The 12,503-nt window shown below is 31.4% G+C and overlaps 1 protein-coding gene across 1 annotated transcript; it reads right to left on the bottom strand.

Moving 5' to 3' along the window:
• LOC109355911 lies at positions 393 to 6,308 on the bottom strand. Its single transcript, XM_019599189.1, has 6 exons — positions 5,302 to 6,308; positions 2,764 to 2,819; positions 2,431 to 2,658; positions 1,617 to 1,908; positions 822 to 1,018; positions 393 to 735 (listed from the first exon to the last, which is right to left on the bottom strand). Exons 1-6 carry the CDS (start codon positions 6,238 to 6,240, stop codon positions 582 to 584), a joined length of 1,866 nt encoding a protein of 621 aa, XP_019454734.1. The 5' UTR covers positions 6,241 to 6,308; the 3' UTR covers positions 393 to 581.

Below are 12,503 nucleotides of genomic sequence, written 5' to 3'. Positions count from 1 at the left end.
TATATATATAATATCTTTTAATGTGATAGTTGAAATAATATCTAATAATTTATATTAAATTTTCACCTTTCTCATTATAAGAGTAATTTTCAGTTTAGTCATTCCTATATATTAAAATAAGGTACTATTGTGATTAAAACTTAAGAAATTAATTCTCTTAATCATATACCTATCTTTTAATTTATTTTCAACAAAAAATGAACCCTCCATCCCATGCATTGCATGGGGTTAGCTACTTGTATATAACATAAACAAGTTACTGTGATCTTGTTTTTTGCTTTCACATGAGCACACTTAACATGACACCACACAAGTTCAGTAACAATTACATGGTAGACCTTCAGGCTTGTATAGATTAAATAGCAGATGAAAAAATTAGTCCTAGAACAAGATTCCACAAATTCCAGAATACTGATCTGCACATGTGTTGTGCAAAAATAACATCAAATCTATGAATTACTATCTCCATTTTGGTATCATATCACTCAAACTCTGTGTACAATAAGATGTAAGAATGTGGGACACATATAATAAACAAACCATATATTAAGTGGCAGGATCATATCAGTTTATAATACTACTCATGACATAAATGACCAATCAAAATTCTGGTAAGAGACTTTAATAGGTCCATAGTCACCTAAAAGATGTGTTAAAAGGCCTGCTTTACTTGGATCCAAATAATTAATTATCCAGATTAGTATGTCTTTCTCTTTTCCAAAATCCCCACTGAACCTGCCAATATAAATTTCCATAAGATGGGACTTATGAATTGAATTTAGTCAGAACCAAAGATAAAGAAGGTTTTCAATTTTGCTTACCACTTGAAAATCCGTGTGAGATAAACAGTTCTCTTCTCTAGGTCAACTTCAATTCCACCATTCTCAAAAAACTCTCTTGCAGCAACTCTTAATTCATCTGCAACTCTTTGGGGAGAGAAAAACCTCACCCTTGGGCTGGACTTTGTACCATTACAGAGTCCAAAGTGAATTAATGGGTTTATTTTGACAAGAGCAACCTGTGGCAGGAATAACTTAATATTTCTTCATAACCAAACAAACATATTAAATAAATCACAGCCAGTCATAGGAGATAGAAACTTGATGTTAGGGAACAAGAAAATGAATGAAAAAATGCAAACACAAAAATTCAGGCTGCAATTCATTTTAAAACAATCCTATATTTATATCTCTCTCATATTTCATTTTGTAAGATTGATCCAAGATATTTAAATCACGTAATTTGTTGTATGGTATGGATATGGTCTCTAATTTTCAGCTACACTTACATTCTGTGTTCTCTCCAACTTCTAGAAAATTGTGTGCTTCCATAAAGTTTAACTGTGGGTTTCTAATATCTCATTTATTTCATCTCAACTCTACAACTAGAACTATATATCATTAGCAAAAATATGGACCGTGACACCAACTCTTAGATATGTCTGTAAGCATATCCAAGACCAAAATAAAGACATATGAAATTATAGACACTAAAATTCATTTTTTTAAAATGCCATAAGAGCATAATCTTGTTTTACTGCCCATGAAACTACAAAAGTGATTTGATTTTAAACATGTCTGTCTATCCAAAACTGAATACTGGAAAAAACTGGTTACCTCTAACTGTCTGTCTCCTGTGCTAAAAGGCTTGACTAAGGAATATGGTGACCTCCGATTGCATCTGAGGATACCATTTTGAATAACAGAGAGAGAATAAGGGTACCCTCCCACCAAATACTGGAAATCAGTGAAGAAGGATCTCCTATCAATCACACCTTCTGGACACCCTACTCTAATTACAGCATGGATGACCATAGCATTATACAAATTTAAGAAGAACGCAAGCTTCTCATTTTCTGATAGCTCCAAGAGATTAACTCGCTGCAGATCCCGAGTCACATTTACATATCTGTAGTTAAAAGTGAAAGAGTAAGAAAATAACTTCAGACAAGAATCAGAGATATAAGGAGAAAAATCTCAACAGAAATTGTAGAGACATACCAAATCCAAGAAGATCGATGATAGCAATACAACTTATCTTTGACACATTACTTGTAGGATGAAATTTATGAGAAAATGACTAAATAGAAAGTGGAATAATGTGATTCAATGAGTTCAACATGAATTCTACTGGATAATAGTGTGTTGAAGAAAGTGTAAAAAAGTCTCTATTGCTCCCATTTCTTAAGTCCACTCAATGAATAATCAATTAGTAAGGGGATCAAATCCAAAGAACATTTTTTGCACTCCCATCAGTACATGTTCATTTGTGTGTATGGTTCATCACATTTTTATATTAATTTTATGAGACACTCTTTACAATAAACTCATGTACATGTTAGGATAAATTCAATACATAATACATATGAGAAATGAGAGAATTATGTAACTATGCATTAAACAATAAAATGCAAATTAAGTAATATCATACCTACGAAATTCTTCGCTTTTGCTAATGGCCCCATAATCAACATGTTGCATGTCATCAGAAGCATGAGATTCAAGAATGGCAGACATAATCTTTGCAAGCCTTTCGAAAACTGCAGCTGCAGGCTTTGGTTCACTATCATTTGTGCCACGGAAATTGAAGCATCTTGGGCTAAACCGTTCATGTTCAAGGAAACGATACAAGTGATCTCCTTCCTCAAAATCATTTTCCCTATAGAAGAAGGTTGTCAATGACAACGAGGAAATTACCAAAAGATTGAGACACATATTGTAACTCGTGTAGTTTTCTCATTAGGTTCAAAAGCAATTTTCATACCCGAAGACATGATGGATGAAGTGCTTCCTGCATAACTCTTTTCCAATCTGAATAGCCTAAAAATTGTCACAGAAAGAAATGTTGGGAGAACAGTTTTGAGAATGGGACACTAAAAATATGGCGTACCAATCATTCAGAAACTAGAAATCATTACTACTAATTGACTAATGTGGCGTACCAATCCTTAACGAGGCAATGTTAACAATAGCCATTGTGATTGAATTGTGCTAAATGATGCACATGCCTAAAAAACTTGCTTTCAAATTGGATTATCACGTTATTATGATTATCTATTTTTCACCACTTTATGTTATGGTTACTTTAGATGCACTACTCTCAAAGGAATTAGAAGTTATAGCATTATTCATCTATTAGGAAAAATGTCCACCGATGAATTTAGCTTCGATCAAATCCTTGTCGAACGAGAATGGATCTTATCCGGTATAAGAAAAGTCTCGTACTTTTTTTAAGAGATGCATATATGTAGCACACTAAATAATTAATGACTGACTTTAAATAAAAAAGTTTATATGTTTGAAAGAAAAATGTACTGGACCTCTCCTAAGAGGGATCCACACGTGTCCAACGAGCAAAATATGACATTATAAGAAACTAATATTAATCGTTAGTTATCACAAAAAACGTTAATATTTTTTTTATTGCAAGTAAAAAATGCTTAGGTTTAGATAATACCCGCTGATTAAGCCATATATATTCCTAACAAAGTAAATGGAAATGTGGAGTAAATAATTAGAAAGTGGGGAATATTTTTAAAATATAGTACAATTCAGAATATGAAAATGGGAGTTTGATTGTTCCACGGAACAGGGATGGAACAATTTTACGTTTACTTTTCATATGCAATTGTGAATTTGTGATTGCATTGAAGTTATCTACTTCACAGGCTCTTAGAAACTTACTCTGGTCCCTTATGTTATGACCCTGTCAACACGGCCCCGGCCCTGTTAAAAGTAGCTAACTTTTTTTTTGGTTACAAAGGAAGAAGATAAAAGTAGCTAACTAAGACACCATTTGTCAATTTCTTTATAAGCAAAGTCATATTTGCACATCAATTTTATTACGTTCATCTTTTTTAATTTTTTAAAAGGGTTATGTTAATTCCAGCATTAATTGTTACAGGGCAGGGAATAAGTATTGTAATTTTTTTAATAAAGGTGGTGATTTTTTTTAATTACTTCCGAGTATGAAGCTATTAAAACTGTTTTAAACTTTAACAATCCCTCCTCAAACCAATAAAAAAATGATTTTTTTCGGTACAAAACAACAAATAAAAAAAGAGTTTTCAAATATATTCCAAATTCTTAATAATTTTATTAATATTAAATTAAAAAGTGAATATAATAAACATTTTTTAAAGATAAAAATATTTATCATTTTATTTAATCCTCAAGGTTAGTTTGGGAGTTGGATCTTGGAGGGGAAGGGAGGGAAAGAGAAGGCTTGAGAGCTATGAAACAAGTGTATTTCATGGTTCACAAGCCTTTCATTTCCTCCATTCTCTTCCAAAGTCTAACTCTCAAACTAATCCTTAGGAAAAGAAATATTTAGAAGTCGTGTTAGAAGATTTAAAAGTATTCATTAAAATGATAATCATATGGAAAACCGGATTATAACCACACGAACCTTGTAATAATCATACGCACTAGTGTTCATTATCATAGCTCACGTGTATTTCCCAAAAACTACTCGATGCAAGAAGCTAAAAACAATAAAGCTCCACATTTTCCCCCTCCTTAATTTATTTTTATCAATTTCTTTCATAATCAGTTATAGTTGCAATCTAACTCAACCAATTCTCATTTGCAGATTTCTTTAATCAATTTTGGTGGAAAAATTATATGGTTATTGCTAACTCTATTGCCATATATTCTTATTCATATATAGGATTGTGCAATATTAAGTTTAACTAATTATATTCCTTAATGTATCCACGCAGGCACATAGGAGTCTTAAGATTCTAAAGACTGTTGATTTTATATACATCTTTATAACAAGTACATATATGATGTATGTAGATTCCTCTTGTACATTACCATGTCACTTACCAGTACTCCAATGTTTTAAAAAAGATTCTTAACTGCTAAGGCTTATATAACATAAATTAGTGTATTTAATATAATACTATCTCAATTAATATATTTATTTTGTGGTAGTTGAACATTATTATCATGAATACAACATTAAATTTTAATCCATTATTTTCGCCAATTAAAATTTGCCCTTTTAAAATTTCAAACAAATTATATATCTGGTCCATAAATTTAAATATGGAAATAATCATTGATGCATTTTTATATATAGTCGGACTAAATTAAAATGTTGATCTTTTTTCTTACTATTTTAAAATTTAAATATATGTAAATGATTACGAGGCCGTAACAGTCGCTAAATCATTTATTCCATCTGAATTAAATTCTTTTTGTTTGAATAATAATTTATAATTAAATATAAATAATACGAGTGCGGATAAATAATAAGAAAATAAAAATAAGTATGCATAGGTATAGAAAAGCGCACCTCGCTACTCTCGCAATCGAGGTGTTGAACCACCACGTCCACGAACTCATTCGCCGTAAAACAATTCTTAACAATCTTCATCCTCTTCAACCTATCCTTTATCGGCAATCCCATCCGTACAACCCTAACAATCTCAGCAACCTCATCCATCCGATCAACCTCATCATCCACGGAATCAAAACCATACACCGGCACCGCAGGCGCATCACCGGGACATTCCTCCGACACAATCTCCGCCACCCTCCGCTCCAACTCACCGCTATTCCTCAACGAATTCAAAGCTACCAATCCTCCAATCAGCTTCTCGTTGAAGAAAATCTGCGGCACCATAGTAGTTCCCGTCTTTTCTCGAAGCTCCTCTTCTCTTTCCGTAAACACGTCGATATTGATTTCCACGAACCGTAAACCTTTCGCCTTGAAAAACCTCCTCACCGCAGTGCAATCTCTGCAATTCGATCTCGAGAAGAAGCTTATTCTTCCCTTCATCAACGCTTCCTCTTCCATCTCCGGTTTCGTTTTCACAACAACCTTCACACCAGAGAGATTGAACTCCGTAACTTCATGCTTTATCTTTCTCTCATTCTTACTAAACGACTCGTCGTTTTCATTTTCGTCGTCGTCGAAGGATTGGCGTAACGACGAGATCTTTTTAACAATTGCAGACGACACGTCGTTGCTGCGTTGACGGAGGAAGGTTCCAACGACGGAGAAGCTGGATGAAATATCGCCGTCTACGACGTCGTTTTGAGGGTTGGAATTTGAAGTTGGTGGAGGCATTGGAATTGGGAGAAGGGAATGTGAATTTTGTTCATTGTTATTGTAAATGAATTGTGTTTTGTTGTTAGTAACGGCTTTTTCTTGGTTTGCGCGATTTTCAAGGGGAAGTGAGTTTTGGTGAGATAGTGTTGGATTTTCCGTGGCTTCAACTTTGGAACCCATTTATGCGGAAATGGAAGGGAAGCATTAGAGAGAATGTAGGAGGGAGTTGTTATTGATGGATTGGGAGTGTTTTAAAATTAAATAGAAAATTTCGATAGTATTTACTTATACAATCAATTTATGTTAATTAAAAAATCGGACTATATCATCTGTTATGGTTGATCTTGTTTGTAATAAGGTAAGTTATTTTTATCTTTTTTGTTTAATGAATTAATTTATTTTAGGGGTCTATATCTTCTTACTCTTTTTATATTAATTATGATATGATCGTTATTCTCATAAATCAAATCATTGATATTTTAATCATCTTGAAAATAGTTGGACTTTGTTCCACTAGATCAACACATTATTAGTATTTATTGTGATTTATTAAAAAAATATTTAAATTAAAAATTTAATAATTATATATTTTTCTAATTAATCATATTGTGTATTACACTTTTTAAGATAAAAGATAAATTGTCCTTATCTAAGATAAGTACTCATTTCTTTTGCTTAGTGAAAGATACAGTAGGTCAAATGGGATAAGAGACATGTTAGTCATTGTAAGGTGAACATATTTATTGTTCCACTCCTTTTATGCTACTCCATATATCAGGGGATATGATTGATCAGAAAAATATATAATAATTTTAATTTTAATTTAAATAATTTTTTTAACTAATCAGAAGTGATGATATAAGCTCCTATTGAAGCAAATTAGTTTAGACTTTAGATAGCTAAAACATTTGAGTTTTTTTTTGGGTATTTCCTATTCTCCTTCTCTTTAAGCATGACATTTGTCATATGGACGGGATAGTCTTATATTTAAATATTTCTTTAATGAAATATAAGCTAAGCTCCTATATTATAATCCTAACAATAACATCTTAGGTAAAAGTTATTCTCTCATTTTCTCCACTTATCACATGTTACTTGGACTGTGATAATCTAATTAAAATATTTTATTATGAAAAATATTATAAATTTGATGATTCCTTAGGTTTTATATCATATGTTGTTTTCATACTTATATGATTATGGTACTTATTTCCCTCCACATTAATATTATTCCACCAACTATTTCTCTCCACCAGTAAAAATGAAAAAATACTTATTAATACAGATGTGAAGTGTTAAAATGACAACTAAATAAAGCAAAACATTTATTCAAAGGGACATAGAATAGGGAATAGAGGCATTAATTGACATGTTTTTTAAGTAAATTAATTGATATGTTTTTTTTAAGTAAATTAATTGATATAGTTGGTGATCATATCATATAGTTAATTTTAAATCAATCCATGTAATATAATTTTGACAACAACATCTTGCAAGCAATTTTGGTAGTCTTAAAAATTCTGGTCCACCTTTTTGAGTCTCTTTTGTTTTGGTAATATTTATATGACCTCTTCAATAAATGAATTTGTTACTCAAATACCGCCATTTACTCAAACAATTCGAGTACAAAGATAAATGTTTTAATTCTATTAAAGAATGACATTTTTGGTAAATATGGTACATTTTTTTTTACAAATTTTTAATGATTCATTGTCCAAAACTATCCAAATTTGTCTTATAAAATGGAGTAAAAATAATATAAGCAAATATTATGTTTCTAAAATACAAAGAGATTTATAAGAAAAAGAAATACCAATACATCAAACCACATGAATGGTAAAGGGGTAAGATTTATTACCTTTTCAAACAAAACCGCGTGGACAAATTAAAGAAAAACAAAGTTCAGTGTGAAATGAGTCTCTTCATTCCAACACGTAAATGAGATGGAACGCGCTGAAATAAAAGTCTCCAAAGGAAACTAATCCTCAATAAATAACTATAATTAATCATTGAATTTAGATAAGTTCCATTAATGAGGAGCGTTTTACTACAAGTTCAATGGCTGAGATTTTTCATGATCCAATTGCTAAGATTACTAGCATAATGGAAGCAATAATTGGTGCCTGCAGTGCCCAACGAGAAAATGTCATGAAAAGGGTATAATTTTTTTTATATAAAGGGTATCCCACACTTTTTATAAGAAATTAATCACATTCGAGATATGTAATTATTTCTACTAACAAATATTGCTTACAAAAATTGAATCATCGATTTGGTGGTTCTGGAGATTTAATGAGCATATTTGCTAATATAGTTATATTTGTTAGTACACAGTTTTTTTTGTAGGTTTATGATTCTGAATTATCATTGAAAGTGCCTGAAATTTTGGTACAAGTGATTGGGTTTATTATTTTTATGTAGTGTTTGACAAGATCCAAGAGTCAAATGATCTCCCCAAACTACTGAAGGAGTTGATTGAAATATGATTTAGAAAGGTTATCATCTCAAGCCATGTAATTAGACTTAGTCAACGATTTAGCAATTGGCACAAACCAAACCGTCTCAACCTCCAACTAATAATAATATTTTTTTTGGTTTCTCATATGTATTTTATTACTGGGGCTAATCTTATCCAAGAACTAGGAACATTCATAAATATGTGTGACCAACTTTCTCAGCGGATATTTTTTCCGTCAACTAGACTCGAACCTAAAATTTTATTTAATGAGAATCAAACATGCACTACTTGAACCAACATTTGTTACTGATAGTAATATTTACTCAATAGTAATATGATGCTTATACCAATACGTAAAAGACTTCTACTCTAAATTGTTTTGGTTGATTACAAAAAACACTTTAAATTGGACGCCAGCTTAAGGAATATTGTGATATCTCCTAGGTTGAGGAAGGTGGGGAGTAGTTGTTAATTAACATTTTTTGTATTACCGAGATGAACTTAATTGATTCGAGATATGAAAATATACTCATTTTCATACGGAGGATTTTGTTCCAAATAAATAGTGACTCATGATGGACTTCTACAGGAGTACTTAAGAATACATATTTTACATTCGAATGAGAGGAATAGTCGTAAGACTAGATAAGTATGAGAGTATAAAGTCTAAAATGATATAAAGGATTATTAATGATCGATTTGCACTACTTATACTAATAAGATACATATTCTTTTCAATATCTCATCACTTAAAGAATTTTAGGATTAAGTGTACTTAATTTGTAGCAATTATGGAATGATGACCTCGTGATAAGTTTTCCCAGCAATCATTTAAGTGGAGACAAAACTTACTGAAAAACTCGTTCTGGAATGTATTAACTTTTGTGGCATTTGGTAGATTGGGTAGAGAATTACAGTGGAAGCATCAAGAACTATAGAGATGTTAACTATAGAGATATTAACTATAGAGATGTAAACGACTTGACTTCATTTGATTTACCTAGAATATACTATCTTGTTGAAAAGTGATACATCTTTTTTTGGATGCCAAATTTTAATTAAACCATTAATTTCTTCATGTCTATGCTACCCATCACCTTTTGGTGATCAAGAATTATGATTTATGTCTTTGACTCTTTAAAAAATTATTTTATGAGCTCGTATAATTCAGAAAATACAGAATATTATTTAAAACCCTCGTCTTTTTCATTGATATGCCTATATTTATTGTAAGCTACAAAGTAGTGACTATTTGAGTTTAGATATTTTAAAGTATATGATCCATTTTAGAGAATGGAGTAAGTAATTAATCGATTACCATAAAATTAAGAGTTAACAATTTTCCTTATTAGATATGTTAGGTGGAGCAAAGTGAATGAAAATATAGAAAGCAGCAACTCAAATGTTGCAAGGAAAGGATGCAATGGACTCTCAAGGCCCAATCGCATGAAGAGTCAGTCAACATGGCTAAAATAGTCTTGCAAGATTTCCTATAATTCAATGTTTCAAATGTTTCCAATATTCACCAAAAAAATTGTTAACTATTTCCATTACATTGAAATGAGGAATGACTAGTATGATGAACAATAAGTTATTATTAGAAATGAGAACAATTAATATATATTATTGAATTTTATTTAAACAATTAAAATAAAAAAAATACATGTATATGATTGTCATGTGACTAATAACTAATTTTTAAGTCTAATCATTCATATTGGTTCTAAGAATTTCTTATTTCATTAATCCTGATTGGAATGATTTGATATGTCCTATATTTTAGTGATGCTAACAAAATAGCTACCATATACAATTTAATACTCCTATATATCAAATGATATTATATTTCATACATCCATAAAACCTACTACCTTATCCAACTTAGTCCTTATCAGAATCAATATTTACATGTTTCCTTTCACTTCCATGTATTTATTCTTGCACCTATATTAATGGAGAAAAGTGTGCCCTATGATTCACAATTATAAACTCCTTCTCCACTGCTTTTGTATTAAATAAGTGTGTCATGCTTGATACGTTGGAGGCAATAGTGAGTATACTTTCAAACTCACCCATGTGTAAAAAAATTAAAATGTTAATAACAATATTTAATAATATACACAGAAAATGATTATCGTCAACAAATCTAATTCCCCATAGATATGTCATACATGTGAGGATGTTGGGACATATATTACAAATGCAACATTATACCTTATATCAATAACATATGCCATGTCGGGTATACAAAACCACTCTCTTTCGGGTTGCAACACCTTTTTAGTAGGAACAACACATCCATTGTATATTTATATGCAACTTCTCCTTTTTTTGCCTACATAATTTTATTTTGTATTTCATCTCCTTAATTAATTATTGGTAAATTAATATCCAATTATTTTCGCATCCATACTTATACAAATAACTTGTGTGTGAATGATGGAGTCAATATGATGTCTTAGACCTAAAGGGAATTTTGACAATATTTTCCTTGAAGCATGCTTAAATTTTTTGTTTTTAGGATGATTTGGGAGTATATGAACTAACAAATTAATTTTCTTTATTCTCCGACATTCACGAATCATGATATTTGATTTATCTTCGGCCAAAGGATCATATGATCCTTTCACAGCTTCCTTTGTTTTCACTTTCTCTTTTGGTGAAACCATTGCCGTTGCTTCTAGCCATAGTAATTCCATAAATTATCCATCATATTGGAGCTAAAGCATAAATCAAAATCATCAAGCCAAGAGAATGGAGCATAGGATGGAGTATGATTGTACCATATAGATGTATTTGTGTAGCGGAGTTAATTGACTTATATTCTTGCCTTGTGTTATGTTTTTCCCTTTCTAGAATGAGTTGGTTAGCAACTTTAAGTTAGTTATGACACTTATTATTTTGAAGGCTTACTTGTTGAACAAGGAAACAATCTCTTCTCTTGAATATAAGCCAAGTTGGCTTCTTCTTCTTTCAATGAGAAAATACACATAATGAGTTGAGCAAAATCCAATACATCAATCTCTTCTTTCCATCGTCACCTACCTCTCAACTTTAATATGTTCTTGAATTAGTGGAACATGGGTAAGAATCATGCCCTTTCCATGAGCAGATATTCCCAGCCTAATCAAAGAATCATAATCAATGTTTTAAACTGCAATTGTGGTCGCGATTATGATCACAGTTGTGGTTACTACAATTGCGATCATTGCTATTGTTGCAATGCAGATTGTGACTGTTGTGGTATGAATTAATTTGTGAGTAAAAAATATTTTTAATATTGTTGCAGACTGATGCGGTTGCATTACGCCTGATGTGACCCAAATACGGTCCGATGTAGTTGCGTTGCGACCCATTGCAATCACATCATTGTGATTTAGTGTCACCACAATGATACGATCCGCAATTTGAAACACCAATATAAGTTTGTGTTAGAATTTCTGACAATTTATGGGTCACAAATATAATTCTATAATTATGTTGTGACCATTATTTAATTAACCAAAATATAAAATGATCTTCAGTAATTCATTTGGTGGCTAAGGGCATATGTGTCATGAAATATTATAAGTGTAGATACCTTCAAGCAATTTCTGATTTGATGAAGGGACTGAATCCGAATTATTGCAACTTAAGTGGTAACCGCTACGGGGTTACTTTTATGGATTATGGTCCCCATTTGTAGAGCAACAAGTTTTAAGGTGTAGGGTTGAGGAGAATAAGGGTGGATTAGGATAGTGTTATCCATAAGGGATAAAACACTATCAAGTCATCCACAACACGAATAAGGATCTCTCCTCACATAAGGTTCAACACTTCATTAGGCATTTTCTCAAGCTCTTGGCATTCTCATTCCCCTTTAGAGAAGCATAAGGAAAACCATCAAGTGCTCTAACATCTGGAAGATCATCACACCCTCATACCTTCGAGATTCCATATGGCTAATCAAGGTATGTTCTTCATCTTCACCATGAAATCATTTGGG

This window comes from Lupinus angustifolius, chromosome LG09 (genome assembly GCF_001865875.1).
Source record: "Lupinus angustifolius cultivar Tanjil chromosome LG09, LupAngTanjil_v1.0, whole genome shotgun sequence".
Lineage (NCBI taxonomy): Eukaryota > Viridiplantae > Streptophyta > Magnoliopsida > Fabales > Fabaceae > Lupinus > Lupinus angustifolius.
Note: the sequence above shows the minus strand (reverse complement) of the source record. Positions and strands in the feature narration are given on the sequence as shown.